General features: G+C 36.4%; 1 protein-coding gene across 2 annotated transcripts in view; it reads right to left on the bottom strand.

Moving 5' to 3' along the window:
- Positions 1 to 17,052, bottom strand: part of LOC122976340 (immunoglobulin superfamily member 8-like) — a 40,146-nt gene that overhangs the window by 12,166 nt on the left and 10,928 nt on the right. Inside the window, exons 6-7 of one of the 2 annotated variants that reach the window (XR_006400912.1) lie at positions 16,362 to 16,751; positions 1,125 to 1,665 (exon numbers count right to left, since the gene is read on the bottom strand). Coding sequence is in view for 1 of the 2 variants with exons in the window: in XM_044344775.1 (XP_044200710.1) it covers positions 16,408 to 16,751 (344 nt within the window). In the remaining variant the exon portion in view is untranslated. Of the gene's footprint in view, positions 1 to 817; positions 1,666 to 16,361; positions 16,752 to 17,052 lie in introns of those variants that run through there. The other variant, XM_044344775.1, reaches the window with a different exon arrangement.

Here is a 17,052-nt window from a genome sequence, read left to right as displayed (position 1 = left end):
ATGTTTATTTTCTAACCAATTTATCTCGCCTATTAAAAACATCAACCCATTAATTATTTACACTCACTTATCCCATGCAGGGTGACAAGTGGCTGGAGCTGGTCCTAGCCCACATTGGTTGAGTGGTGAGGTACCCTAGATGGGTCAGCACAGACAACCATTCACATCTACAAGTGATTTAATCTCCAATAAACCTCATCTCATGATTTTTGGACTGTTGTAGGAGGAAATGCACACAGCAAACAGAAAGGTATATAAAGAATCAGTAAAATGCATCTCTTTTCCATGTTACATCATCATATAGAAACATAATATCATCCAGAATATCTCTTCTAAGAGTTTTTGTAGCTGTCAGAAACTCTGACCCTAGTGACTCTGCAATGCAAATGGCAGCCTCTTTGTTTAAAATCATGCATGGTTACCAACAAAATGAATAACATGAAATAAATAAATGTTTTTTTTCACTATTTCAGTATTTCACGTTTCATCAGCATGCAATTAAAGCTGAACTTTTGGATCAACGAGATCAAAACACGTTAACGGCAGCACGTCGTGGGTGTAAAGTAAAAATTAGAAAAAAGTAAATCAGAGATGAAGAAATAAGCAGACAACACAGATGTAAGTCTTGCACTCAGCAGTATAGCTAATCATGTATTGCAAACACACTCAAAGCCACAAATTTATTTTCAGCAAAAAGAGGAACAGGATATGCGACTCTCTCACACATTCACAGTTTACCCACATTGCTCTGCTCAGCTGAAGTGAAAATGACACCTTCAAATACTCGTCTCCCCCCCACTCATATTTAACTGGAAAATATATCATACCATTTATTTAAAGATGTCACTGCATACACTTTAAACAGGCATTTTCACACTGAGAGCATGTATTCAATGCTTTGGTACAATGGTTTTATAGATAATACAAAAGGTAAATACAAACTTGAATGGTCCTGACAAAGGAGCAGTACATGAAGTTTTCTGTACATAAACACACATATGACATTTATATTTTCTATTACTATAATCCATCCCTGATTGATGAGCAAGTTTATAAAATAAAGCATAAATGACAGATTTCATCTCACTGTGATTGTACCTTATATGATTACATACGTGATAAACCTGTTGCTGTGTGATACATTACAGACATGAATCAACATCTTTTATTCATAAATTCACAACATAAGTACAAAAAAGAGAGAAAACTTCATACAAATTGAGTTTTAATTAATTTAAGAAGATATCCTGATGTCACATGTAGGAGCAGATCCACTAATCTCCTACCTGTGCAGCTATTCTGGGGCTGGGCTGAGGTTGGCTGTTGGGGGTGTCGGGGACTTTTGAAAGTGGCTCACGTGGGTGCACAAACAAAACTTTTATTTATACCAAAAAAATGTAATGACATATTATTCACTCTTACCACAAGTTGTGTGGAGGTTTATCTAGTTCAAAATTGGAGCAGTGACATATACTATGAGACTTCACTAAAAAATACTCATACAAAGCAGTCCTTTGTGTTTGCTTTTCAGTTTGTTTAAATGACACTCTGGGTGAAAGTTCAATGAGGAATATCTTTTATCTCATGTTCTGCCTTTATTCCCCTAAAGAATAATTTCCACATTTTCTTCCTGTTCTAATCTTTCATGTCTCTTCTACTTTCCCACACTGTTAAAGTCCCTTTAAGATGTCACTAAATGTGACCAATGACCTTTATTCCTGCATTCTTTTTTCATTCTGTTTTTCATACCCACTATTCACTATTCATAAACAGGTAAAAGTGTTTCCATGCAACTAATGAAACAGTTGGCACAATTGTTAGTACAATGTGAGACAAAACAATGCAATCCCTTTCCGAGATTGTCCAGACAGTGAAGTCCACCTCTGATATGATTGATTCCTCCTTCAGAGAGTTCAAATTACTACTGCTAGTCAATACATCTCATTTAATATTTTACCACTTTGACAGTGGTGGAAGGTAACTTTAATCAAGTACTGAATTGAACTATTTGAGTATTTCCATTTGATGCTACTTTATACTTCCACTCCACTACATTTCAGAAGGAAATATTGTACTTTCTACTCCACTACATTTATTTGACAGCTTTAGTTACTTTTCAGATGAAGATTTGACACAATGGATAATATCACGAGCTTTTAAAATACAACATATTGTTAAAGATGAAACCAGTGGTTTCCAACCTTTTTGGCTTTTGACGTCTTACAAAAAGCAGTTTGTAGTCGGGGTCACATTTATTTAACATGTCTATGAGTTGTTAACAGCTCCACCAAATAGTGATTTTTCCCTCTAAACTTCTCACATGGTTTCATTTCAATAAATGTTCAAATGATCCAATATTTCACCAAAAGTCAAAGATTAGTGAAAAAGTCCAAAAACTGAGAACAGATTTGTGTATCAGAACTTTGTTTTTTCTTCTTCTCTCTCATTAATCATCTCACGACCCCTCAGATTTATCTGGTGACCCTTTGGAGGGGCCCGACCCCTAGGTTGGGAACCACTGGAATAAACTAGCTAACTGTATATAAAGTAGTTGAAACTAGCTCCACCTCCAGCGGCTACAACAGTAACATGCTGCTCTAACACTGATGCTTCACTATTAATAATCTAATGATGTCATATATAATAATATATCAGTCAGAGGGACCAAACCACTACTTTGACTGCAATACTTTAACTACATCTCAGTGTTCGTGGTTTGGAGGCTTCGAGTTTCCACATCACACTTGTATAAGCTGCATACTGGACTACGACTGGCTTCCAAACTAGTTGTGATATCACAAATTATGCTCATAGGCCTGCACCTACAGATTGTCAATGAGCACAGAAATTTTCTAGCTCTACACTGCACAAGCATCCAACTGTAGGAACAAACAGGAAAAATATATTTTTGAGTGAAGGGCGGCTTTAAAAAAAAAAAGAATGTGATATCATAGACATTTTGAGGAGTCACACATAGACATAATTTTGTTAGAGAGACAAAAGCCAAAAAATATGGAAAGCACTGCCATATATAAATCTCTTTTCCATGTTACATCATCATATAGAAACATAATATCATCCAGAATATCTCTTTTAAGAGTTTTTGTAGCTGTCAGAAACTCTGACACTAGTGACTCTGCAATGCATATGGCAGCCTCTTTATTTAAAATCATGCATGGTTACTTACAAAATGAATAACATGAAATAAATAAATGTTTTTTTTCACTATTTCAGTATTTCACGTTTCATCAGCATGCAATTAAAGCTGAACTTTTGGATCAACGGGATCAAAACACGTTAACGGCAGCACGTTGTGGGTGTAAAGTAAAAATTAGAAAAAAGTAAAACAGAGATGAAGAAATAAGGGTAAAAGAAAGAAGAAAGAAGAAATAAACAGACAATTAAATTACATTTACATATATGAAATGCAATTAGATCAGTTCTGAATAACAGAAAATGTCAAAATTTGTTGGTGAATTTTGTTATTTTTTGTTGTCATAATGCTGCAAAAGGAAAACCTCCAGTAGACACATATGCATGCACGTACTTGTACACACACACATATTCAGATACAAATTTCACACTCAGCAGTATAGCTAGGCACATACAGCCAACAAACTCAAAACCACAAACACATTTTCAGCAAAAAGAGGAACAAGATACGTGACTCACTCACACACACACACACACATACACAAAGACAACAAACACACACAGTTTACCCGCATTGTTTTGCACAGCTGAGGTCAAAATGACACAGTTTCAAATACTCATTTCCCCCCATTAATATTTAACTGGAAAATATATCATACTATTTATTTAAAAACGTCTCTGCATACACTTTAAACAGGCCTTTTTCACACTGAGAGCATGTATTCAATGTATACAATGTACAATGGTTTTATAGATAATACAAAAAGTAAATGCAAACTTGAATGGTCCTGACAAAGGAACAGCACATAACATTTATATATATATATATATATATATATATATATATATATATATATATTTATGATCCATCCCTGATTGATGAGCAAGTTTATGTGATTGTACCTTATATGATTACATATGACAAATAAACTTTATTGATTAATTGATAGTTTGTAGTAGTCACTTTCTGGTTTTGTAATAGCACCCAGTATTTAATATCAAAGTATTTTTAAAGGTATACTATGCAGGATTTGTCGGCTGCTGTTTGTAAACACACATCATTCAAAGTTGGCCCCTCCTCCCTGAATGAAGAGAGTGAGCGGCGGTAGCGAGAACAAAGCAGTGAATCACATAAATAAAACATTATTTTCTGATTGTTTCATGGTGGTTATGTTCTAAAACACAAATTAACACACGCATACCTGACAGAGAGCAGAGCGGAGCAGAGGACAAAGATGTTGTCTGGTCACTACTAGACCTCACACCCTGCACGCTGTTATTGGCTGGGGGCTGCACACCCACTGCCCAAAGGTTGACGCCCAGAAGCGTCCCAAACACAACAAAATAATAAGAAAATACAGACAGAGGGCAGAGTCTCTGTAGATAAATACACTGCCACACACTTCTAGTTGGTCATTGCGCCTCTTTGCTTTTCCTGGCTGAATTTGGATGAATTAATCTTCAGTAGAGAAGGACGGAGAAGAGACATGAAACAGGAAAGAATTAAGAAGAGCAGGAGGACTGTTCATCTAAACCTCAACACTCACATGGTGTCACACTCTTGGCGTTCTGGGGGCTTTCTATCTGGTCTGAGGAAGAGGAGGAGGCTGTTCGAGGACCAGTGTGGCCAACCGGCTGCTGCTGGTGATGGTGGTGATGGTGATGATGATAACCGGGAAGATGATAATGTTTATGATGATGATGTTGTTGTTCAGAATTGGTCCACTCCAAACGAAGTTCCTCCTCGTCTGTTGAGTAAGTCAATAAGCATGAGTTGCCTTCATCTTTATTATTTTGAGAAGAACATAAAACCAAAGTGCATTTCTTTGTTAAACTTAGTTCTTTGGATGAAGAGCCATTTATATTTATACATATCATATAAAAGTATACTCGTTATTTATCACTCTGTTGCTACAAACACAATATTTCTGAACTTGTCTTCTAAGATTGGGGCTGCTTTAAGGGGGATGTTGCGGTCATGCTGGAGCTCATATGGTTTATGTACGATTGCTCCAATTAACCACATGTTTGAAGTCTTTTAAAGTCTCAGACCACCATTGTTTCAGATCTCAGATACTATAATAGCATCTCTCAGTCAGGTATGTTTATTACTTTTGGATCTCTTTGTCTCACTACTGTTACCTGCCACTCTGAGGCTGGATTACCCGCAACAGCCTCAGGGCTCCGCAGCCATTATTTCAGCTGATGATGCAAAATCCTTATTTCATTAGTGTTTAATCACATGACCAAACAGCAGACCTGGGGCTAAATAGTATGCAGGCATATTGAAACTGAATTTTAAATAGATTGTGTTCAGTAAGTAATTATAAAAACAACCAATATACCATTACTTTCAATAAAATATATTGTACCCTTCTTTCTACTTTGTCACTCTCTACCTGTTATTGTCCAAAAATAAACCATGACAGCCACAGAGTGAAGAGAAGTATCACTTACACGACCGCAACTACTTCCTTACCTTTGACTATACGCTAGAAAACATCTATATAAATATATATAAATGAAAATAGTGGCCTTACAGCCAAACAGTGTTTTGCTTTAAACACTGTTTGGCTGCAGAGCTGCCATGCTGTGTATGAGCCCCAATAAGCTCCACCAATCAAATGTTGACCTATGTTATTTTTGTGCACCAATCAGGTTTTGACATTTGAATGTGACGACAGTTGGTGGGCTGTTTGGTCACTGTCAATCAGCTCTAATCCATCCACGCCTACACAGTCCTCATGACACAGATTAGCTGAGTATATTGGCATGAACTCATAATAAAAAGTACCGTAAGATTGATCTTTTTATCTATTTATGAACTCACTCATGAATGTTATAAAGAAATACTTTTGATTTGAATCCAAACTTACCCTTATCTTTTCTTTCTGGCCCGGACGCAGCAAACAATGACGATGATAATCAGCAACAGAACAAGTCCTGATGAGGATGAACAATAATAATAACTTGTGTAAAACAAACTGCATATTTCAATTAGGTGTAATTCCTTTAATCATAATTCCTCAGTTGTTCAGTCTAATCACATACAGTATGTTGTGAGGAGAGATGTATAGAGTTAAAAAGGCTTATTAAGCTTTACCTCCTCCACCGCCCAGGATGCCCACCATGATCCAGAAATCAAGGCAAAATAATTCTTTAGGGATGGAAAAAACTATTTCAATGAAATAGATAAAATAATATCTCAGTCTAATACAGTAACTTAAGACTATATATATATATATATATACACACACACACACACACACATATATATATATATATATGTGTGTGTGTGTATATATATGTGTGTGTGTGTATATATATGTGTATATATATATATATATATATATATATATATATATATATATATATGTGTGTGTGTGTGTGTGTGTGTGTGTGTGTGTGTATATATATATATATATATATATATATATATATATATATATATATATATATATATATATATATATATGTATATGTGTGTGTGTGTGTATATATATGTGTGTATATATATATATATATATATATGTAAGATTTGTGCAAATATTGTGTGAAAGAACCTCAGTAGGTTTGAATAAGTACAAATCTTGAGGTTGTTTCACTTTTCTACAAACAAAATCTTGTGTTTGAAAAATTTGATTGATGTGATTATCTCACAAAGGTGTTGTATTTCCACAGAAATGTATTCATAGAATAACTACTGCATGATACTCACTGGAGCTAGTGCACTCATGTTGAACAGCCTTACTGGTCTTAGACAAGGCAAGGTTGGAAACTATGCATTCGAATGAATCTTTTTCCACATCTTTGGCTTTTTGTTTTAGAATCTGAGGTTTCTCCTTCATCTCCTTTGTCTCCGTCATCTCCTTCTTATTCTTCAACCATTGAAAGGTGAGACCCTGGGCCTGGTGGTTAAAAATATCAGTAATGGATAGATTAGAAGGTTATCATGAGAATACAGTATGCAAACTTTCAAGTGCAGTTGGAGCAAAAACCTGAGACAATTTAAAATTGAGGAACTTGAGATATATTTTTAAGGACACATATGACACATATGAGGACAAAATCTGAATATCCAGTGTGGATATGGTGTTTTTGGAGAGATCAAACACTAATTAACATGAGCAAAAATGGAAATTTAATTTCATTATCGACCTGGGAAATAGTAGAAATAAACAAAAAATAAAACAAAATAAAGAAAGAAACAAAAAAAGTCTCCTGGACGACTAGTAAGTATCCATATTGCCCTTTAATGTCCAAAGTGCTTCATAATCAGCTAATGCTATGACCTCCAAATCAGGTCAAAACACGGTAGAAAGATTCTACATTCAATTTCAACAAGAATATTTATACTTCCTCTTTATTATACCTTTTACCTCATTATTTCTGATAACGATTGTTTACAGCAGCCTAAATTGGCTAAAAATAAAGCTGAACTTTGCTTTTCATACATTTTGGTGTATTTCCTTAAATCAATCAAATAATAGGATAAGAACTGGAAGCAGGATTCTTTGTAAACAGATTTAGATTCAGAAATCCAAACCTTCTTGATACAGCAGCATCTGTATGTGAATACTCATAACTCAGGTTTGGTTTTAGAGGAGGGTGTGTTTACAGATTCTACAAACACATCTTTATGATGAATAATTTGGAGAATACTCCACTTACAACATGTACAGTTGTTCTCACCTTGCTAACGTTGCAGGTAAATGTGACCATTGTTGGGGTGGTTTTGGAACATTCAATCGTCACTACAGGGTCCGGGAAACTGTCTGATCAGAGTAGCATCATGCATTTTAAAAACACTGTAATTATTGTATCTTGATGAACAAAATAAAAAAAACAGCTTGTGATGAGATCTGTATCTAATGCATCACAACACACTTAAAGACAGACAACATGCAAGTTTTTAAGTGGCTCCAGACATTTATCTCTGATCCAGGGAAGACATAAAGAGAGATACACAGTAATGGAGAGTTAATTTACTTTACCATCCTTTTTAGTCCAAGATAAACTTGAATAAACAGAGTTAATATATGCTCACAATTTGTTGTTACCTACCCGATATACATAAATTAATGGGGTTGAATTGCTTTACTGTTCTTCCAACATATGTGTGAACATCGGGGGTGTATGTCCCTGTGTTGCTTTTCTTCAGATTTGTCAGCTTAAGGGATCCATTTTGATAAACTTCCACTCCCGCTGGTGCGTTGATAACAATCGTTTTTGATAACAATCGTTTTTGATAACAATCTTTGATAAAAGATTATTGCATCATTGAGACTCCATTTCAAGGTATCTGAGTTTTGATCTAATGTTGATCAAAATATGTACTTTTCTCAGAATAAACTTGCCTATAAACTTGTGTCAGAGGAAGAAACATGTTTGTTCTATATGAAACTCACCTAAAAACATTGGCTTATTTCATGTCTACGTGTATTGCTGCAGCTCTGGGTAGAGGGTCAAGCATGTTTTCATGCACCACATGTGACGATCTATCAAATGTGCTGGTATGGTGGCCAATTATGCTGTTTTTGTGTCTGCAAAATCGGTTTTCTCACGATTACACTTCTCTACTAATAAGGATTTGTTCATGCTCATGATAAGGAGTAAATGTACGCACTTTCTCAAGTGCAGTAAGAAATTGATAAATCGGATTCAGTGAGTGGAAATGAGCGTCGGCACAGTTTATGCACAGAATTAAACACATGGTTGATAAATGAAGGCTCAGGTTACTATCAGCTGAAACTTGATCTGAATAAAGTTCAATCAAAGTCTTAGTCGAGTCTACTTTATATATATGATGACACTGATTATTCCTGGTTGGAGTTATACATCTTTATTAACTTTTCAGTTGTGTTTTTGGTGCTTTTTTTCTTTTTTTTTTTAAGTGCTTGCGCCCTGCTGTGTGTGTGTGTATGTGCACCTTTCACACGTAATCTGAAACTGACAATTTATGACTGACAGTCTATGTTGGCTAATTGGTCTTAATGGAAGTACAGTGTTCTTGGCTAATCAGAGTGGACTGATGGGAGGGAAAACATCCAGCTGATTAACTGTTTTTCAGTCTATAACAATAAATTAATCTCTGTATTTCTTCTCCCCAAAGCAGAACTGACTGTTTTAGTTTAATGGGAGAAAGGTTTTCCCTTTAATTTACCTCAATATAGATGAATAATTAGCCATCAATCAAAATTAATTGATTACATTAGCTAAAAACAATAGAGTATGGCGGTTTTTACATGGTGGCACCGTTAAATGGGGAAATATACCCAGAGCCTTACTGATATGTGCAGTTCGCCCCTCAAAGAAAGACTATCATGCCAAACTCCGTTTAACAATCTGCCAATTTAAAGGTGCCATTACTTGTCCTTACACGCAGACACATCTAGGAATATGTTTTATCCTGTTTTTTCAATACGTGGGATTTATTCGTCAATATGGCATAGTCCAATATACCGAACAATACTTTTGCTTCACTTAAATTTAAACTTTTTGAATCTGTTCACTTGTTGCACTCATGAACTTCTGATTAACTACCATGCGGATGGCAGTAGCTGGCCGTGTCAACCAAGTGAAAAGCTTTAAAATGTAATAAAATTAAGTGACGCTTGATGGAAATAGTGTATGCCACATGATCTTCCGTGTTGTGGGGCCCATAAAGCAAGTGCACTGGCGTTTCCTTTAACCCTGCCTCCCAATTTCATGTGCACCAGTTAGTTCTGCTGGCTGAGCTGGCTAACTTCCGGTTTAGCCTTCCGCTAACTTGAACGGGGATAACATAATTTAATCAAGCGGCTCTTCTAGACATCCCAAATGTTATTAGACTTAATGGATCAAACTCAGATAGTGAAATGAGTCATTTTACGGGGGTTGTGACGCTCAAAAAAATGTATCCACCATTTTACAGCTGCTCTTTTTCCCATGATTGTGTGCAGGAAAAATGCTTTTTGGGCCCCTGTCGGACCTGGAAGTTGTAATTACACAGTTTGGCCATGATGTCAAATTGGCTTCAAAGCCTGGCGTACTTCCTGGGGGCTTGACATATACATACACACACACACACACACACACACACACACACACACACACACACACACACACACACACACATACCAATAAGCTGGACCCGAACCTCGTAGTTGCCACTGATGACGGAGTCAGTGCTCGGCGTTCGGCACCAGTATAAACCGGCATCCAGCACCTTCACCTCCGCTTTTGATGTGATTATCTCACAAAGGTGTTGTATTTCCACAGAAATGTATTCATAGAATAACTACTGCATGATACTCACTGGGGCTAGTGCACATATGTTGAACAGCCTTGCTGGTCTTAGATAAGGCAGGGTTGGAAACTTTGCATTCGAATGAATCTTCTTCCACATCTTCGGCTTTTTGTCTCAGAATCTGAGTTTTCTCCTTCATCTCCTTCTTATTCTTCAACCATTTAAAGGTGAGACCCTGGGCCTGGTGGTTAAAAATATCAGTTATGGATAGATTAGAAGGTTATCATGAGAATACAGTATGCAAACCTTCAAGTGCAGTTGAAGCAAAAATCTGAGACAATTTAAAATTGAGGAACTTGAGATATATTTTTAAGGACACATATGAGGGCTGAGTAGTTGGAAAATCTGAATATCCAGTGTGGATATGGTGTTTTTGGAGAGATCAACACTAATTAACATGAGCAAAAATGGAAATTTAATTTCATTATTGACCTGGGAAATAGTAGAAATAGACAAAAAATAAAACAAAATAAAGAAAGAAACAAAAAAAGTCTCCTGGACAACTAGTAAGTATCCTTATTGCGCTTTAATGTCCAAAGTGCTTCATAATCAGCTAATGCTATGACCTCCAACTCAGGTCAAAACACGGTAGAAAGATTCTACATTCAATTTCAACAAGAATATTTATACTTCCTCTTTATTATATCTTTTACCTCATTATTTCTGATAACAATTGTTTACAGCAGCCTAAATTGGCTAAAAATAAAGCTGAACTTCGCTTTTCATACATTTTGGTGTATTTCCTTAAATCAATCAAATAATAGGATAAGAACTGGAAGCAGGATTCTTTGTAAACAGATTTAGATTCAGAAATCCAAACCTTATTGATACAGCAGCATCTGTATGTGAATACTCATAACTCAGGTTTGGTTTTAGAGGAGGGTGTGTTTACAGATTCTACAAACACATCTTTATGATGAATAATTTGGAGAATACTCCACTTACAACGTGTACAGTTGTTCTCACCTTGCCAACGTTGCAGGTAAATGTGACCATTGTTGGGGTGGTTTTGGAACATTCAATCGTCACTACAGGGTCCGGGACACTGTCTGATCAGAGTAGCATCATGCATTTTAAAAACACTGTAATTATTGTATCTTGACGAACAAAATAAAAAAAACAGCTTGTGATGAGATCTGTATCTAATGCATCACAACACACTTAAAGACAGACAATGTGCAAGTTTCTAAGTGGCTCCAGACATTTATCTCTGATCCAGGGAAGACATAAAGACAGATACACAGTAATGGAGAGTTAATTTACTTTACCATCCATTTTTAGTCCAAGATTAACTTGAATAAACAGAGTTAATATATGCTCACAATTTGTTGTTACCTACCCAATATACATAAATTAATGGGGTTGAATTCCTTTGCTGATATTCCATTTTGTGTGTGAACATCGGGGGTGTATGTCCCTGCGTTGCTTTTCTTCAGATTTGTCAGCTTAAGGGATCCATTTTGATAAACTTCCACTCCTGGTGCCTTGGTAACAATCGTTTTTCCTCTTTGATAAAAGATTATTGCATCATTGCGCCTCCATTTCAAGGTATCTGAGTTTTGCAGGTTGTAGTCCAAGTGCACAGTAACGTTTTGGCCTTCTGCAGCATATATGTCACACCCATCCAGAGAACCTTTGGAACAGAGAGAAAGGTGGAGAAATAAAAAGGGAAATCAGCAAATTCAGCAGTGAATCATGTTATGAATGTCCTGAACAATCACATGGCAATGTATCAAAATCATATGCAGAATAAATGCAGTGATATTTTTGTGCATGGAATTTAAGTACTAATTATGTTTTGATGTTTACAAAAGGAGCACAAAAAAACACCCCATTAGTGTCTAGACTAGTGTAGTCTTCAAAAGACAGACACTACATTTTTTACATTTGCTGTAATTGAATGTAATAATAACAGCATAATGTTGATCAAAATATGCACTTTTCTCAGAATAAACTTGCCTATAAACTTGTGTCAGAGGAAGAAACTTGTTTGTTCTATATGAAACTCACCTAAAAACATTGGCTTATTTCATGTCTACGTGTATTGCTGCAGCTCTGGGTAGAGGGTCAAGCATGTTTTCATGCACCACATGTGACGATCTATCAAATGTGCTGGTATGGTGGCTAATTATGCTGTTTTTGTGTCTGCAAAATCGGTTTTCTCACGATTACACTTGTCTACTAATAAGGATTTGTTCATGCTCATGATAAGGAGTAAATGTACGCACTTTCTCAAGTGCAGTAAGAAATTGATAAATTGGATTCAGTGAGTGGAAATGAGCGTCGGCACAGTTTATGCACAGAATTAAACACATGGTTGATAAATGAAGGCTCAGGTTACTATCAGCTGAAACTTGATCTGAATAAAGTTCAATCAAAGTCTTAGTCGAGTCTACTTTATATATATGATGACACTGATTATTCCTGGTTGGAGTTATACATCTTTATTAACTTTTCAGTTGTGTTTTTGGTGCTAATTTTCTTTTTTTCTTTTTTTTTAAGTGCTTGCGCCCTGCTGTGTGTGTGTGTATGTGCACCTTTCACACGTAATCTGAAACTGACAATTTATGACTGACAGTCTATGTTGGCTAATTGGTCTTAATGGAAGTACAGTGTTCTTGGCTAATCAGAGTGGACTGATGGGAGGGAAAACATCCAGCTGATTAACTGTTTTTCATACTATAACAATAAATTAATCTCTGTATTTCTTCTCCCCAAAGCAGAACTGGCTGTTTTAGTTTAATGAAAGGTTTTCCCTTTAATGTACCTTAATATAGGTGAATAGTTAGCCATCAATCAAAATTAATTGATTACATTAGCTAAAAACAATAGAGTATGGCGGTTTTTACATGGTGGCACCGTTAAATGGGGAAATGCACCCAGAGCCTTACTGATATGTGCAGTTCGCCCCTCAAAGAAAGACTATCATGCCAAACTCCGTTTAACAATCTGCCAATTTAAAGGTGCCATTACTTGTTCTTACACGCAGACACATATAGGAATATGTTTGATCCTGTTTTTTCAATACGTGGGATTTATTCGTCAATATGGCATAGTCCAATATACCGAACAATACTTTTGCTTCACTTAAATTTAAACTTTTTGAATCTGTGCACTTGTTGCACTCATGAACTTCTGATTAACTACCATGCGGATGGCAGTAGCTGGCCGTGTCAACCAAGTGAAAAGCTTTAAAATGTAATAAAATTAAGTGACGCTTGATGGAAATAGTGTATGCCACATGATCTTCCGTGTTGTGGGGCCCATAAAGCAAGTGCACTGGCTTGATGGAAATAGCACATGCCGAATTGTTTAGTGGATATTAAAGATACAGAAAATGCTCTAACTGATCTTTTGGCACGCATGTATTGAGCAAACAAGCAAGTTAAAGTTAAATTGACAGATTGACGGGGATTCGTCGTTGCTGAAGAACGTCGGCACGTATCGGAGTTAATTACCTATCAACACTCAAGAAACGTTTCTTACCTAGCATTGAAAGCCCCAAAACGAGTTTGAGGAGACAATTATCCATCTTCATTCCTCTCTCCTTCCACTCGTGTTTTTTCCCTTAATTTGACCCCTGTCTACTTTGAGTACACTCAACCGGTTTAATGTGTGTGCAGGAATGAAGACGAGATAGACAGAGAGAGAGAGAGAGAGAGAGAGAGAGAGAGAGAGAGAGAGAGAGAGAGAGAGAGAGAGAGAGAGAGAGTCTAACATTAAAACCTGAACTGTACCTGCTTGCTCTAATCTGACTGTAAGTGTCAAAGTATTAGCCTGATGTTGAGAACATGGAGCTATAGTGACATCTTCTGGCTGCAGGGGGATAAAAAAACCCCCAAAGAAAATAGATGTATTGTAGAAATACTGTTAAATTACAGTAATGTATAAAACATTACATCTAGACTGGAGTATCTACATCTAATAGACTGAGCTGAGCAGATTCTCATATAGAAACTTGTGCAAGTTACACACTGGACCACGATTACCTTTCACCAGCTTAAACTCACATTTTCGATGAACTCAAACTTTCCTCCTTCAGTAGAGTGTCAAACTCTGCACATATATCATTCTGCACAGTGAAACTCAAACATGCAACTGAAGTATCAATAAGCTTAACACATTTTTGAGTGCAGGGGGACTTTATCAGCCTGCATTTTAAAATTAATGCAGCTGGTTTTGAAGAGTTTCACGAGCCTCTGTGGTTGAAAAAGTCTTTTCACCCTAAAAGGATCGAGGTAAAATGCTGGAAATCACCATATTAAGAAATGCATGGTTTTCTATATGCAATCTGAGTGGTACTTGGCAAAAAATATCAAATGTGAAAATCATAGTTGAGCTTTAACTGCTCTGATAACACCCAAATTTGAACATGAAGCTAGGGCGCCATCTAGTGGAAGCAATGGGACAACACAGAATCTTGTGCTTTTTTTCTTTATTCTGTACTTACATGGATTCTTTTCTAACCAATTTATCTTGCCTTTTAAAAAAATCAACCCATTAATTATTTACACTCACTTATCCCATGCAGGGTCACAGGTGGCTAGTCCGTTTCATTAGCGTGCAATTAAAGCTGAACTTTTGGATCAACGGGATCAAAACACGTTAACGGCAGCACGTTGTGGGTGTAAAGTAAAAATTAGAAAAAAGTAAAACAGAGATGAAGAAATAAGCAGACAACACAGATATAAATCTTGCACTAAGCAGTATAGCTAACCACGTATTGCAAACACACTCAAAGCCACAAATTTATTTTCAGCAAAAAGAGCGACAGGATATGTGACTCACTCACACATTCACAGTTTACCAGCATTGCTCTCCTCAGCTGAAGTGAAAATTAATATAAATACTCATTCCATTTGGTACAATGGTTTTATAGATAATACAAAAGGTAAATACAAACTTGAATGGTCCTGACAAAGGAGTAGTACATGAAGTTTTCTGTACATAAACACACATATGACATTTATATTTTCTATTACTATAATCCATCCCTGATTGATGAGCAAGTTTATAAAATAAAGCATAAATGACAGATTTCATCTCACTGTGATTGTACCTTATATGATTACATACGTGATAAACCTGTTACTGTATGATACATTACAGACATGAATCAACATCTTTTATTCATAAATTCACAACATAAGTACAAAAAAGAGAGAACTTCATACAAATTGAGTTTTAATTAATTTAAGAAGATATCCTGATGTCACATGTAGGAGCAGATCCACTAATCTCCTACCTGTGCAGCTCTTCTGAAGCTGGGCTGAGGTTGGCTGTTGGGGGTGTCGGGGACTTTTGAAAGTGGCTCACGTGTGTTCAGGGGGTGCACAAACAAAACTTTTTTAAATTCCAAAAAAATGTAATGAGACACTATTCACTCTTACCACAAGTTGTGTGGAGGTTTATCTAGTTGAAAATTGGAGCAGTGACATATACTATGAGACTTCACTGAAAAATACTCATACAAAGCAGTCCTTTGTGCTTGCTTTTCAGTTTGTTTAAATGACACTCTGGGTGAAAGTTCAATGAGGAATATCTTTTATCTCATGTTCTGCCTTTATTCCCCTAAAATAATTTCCACATGTTCTTCCTGTTCTAATCTTTCATGTCTCTTCTACTTTCCCACATTGTTAAAGTCCCTTTAAGATGTCACTAAATGTGACCAATCACCTTTATTCCTGCATTCTTTTTTCATTCTGTTTTTCATACCCACTATTCACTATTCATAAACAGGAAAAACTGTTTCCATGCAACTTATTTGAAACAGTTCGCACAATTGTTAGTGCAATGTGAGACAAAACAATGCAATCCCTTTCCGAGATTGGTGGCAAACAAAACTACATATTTAGTTGTTGTTGTTTTTTTACAATCACAAAGACTGATGACATAACAGAGTGCACAGAAAATATATACAGAGACAGAACGACACAAGCAAAAATTTAAAGCTGAAACTTCTCAGTTTAACACTCTTGTGAGTAACTTATGGCCTTAGACACTCCTCGTGGTATCATGGACTCATTACTGCCAGCAGGCCAGACGTTGCAGTAGAACACGTAACCCTGGTTCCACTTTTCCTTGGTGGTGGTGTAAACATTTATAACTGTGTAGCCACGTTGGGTCTTCTGTGGGGGGAAGGTGATGCCATCAGTATAGATCCCAGTTCTTCGTTCAGTATCTTCTGACCAGGCTATGTAGTAATCCTGCTGCACAGGACTGGAGATCAGACACATCAGAGTGACAGCTGAGTCTCCTTTGATGTCCTCCTCTGGAGGGATGTGGACTGTTACTGTTGGCTTGCTCCCATCTGGAAGAGACAATTTGTTAAACAGGAAGAATTATATTGTATTTAAAGGACAGGTTCACAAAAACTGCCTTAATTGTCTTAAAACAAATGCCAGGTGCCCAAATGAAGATTGAAAACGATTATTACTATCCTACCAATGCAGCTCAACAGGGAAACACAAGGAGGGAATTTTACACAAAAGGGAGTAACATTGGAAGATATCCACTTAAACTGACTAACTCAGACTGCTGAAGCCTTATATTAGAGATAAACATTTTAAAATAATTTTGCACAGGATGAGGTCTGTGGATTTTGTCCCCCA

This window comes from Thunnus albacares, chromosome 24, assembly GCF_914725855.1.
Source record: "Thunnus albacares chromosome 24, fThuAlb1.1, whole genome shotgun sequence".
Classification (NCBI taxonomy): Eukaryota; Metazoa; Chordata; class Actinopteri; order Scombriformes; family Scombridae; genus Thunnus; species Thunnus albacares.
Note: the sequence above shows the minus strand (reverse complement) of the source record. Positions and strands in the feature narration are given on the sequence as shown.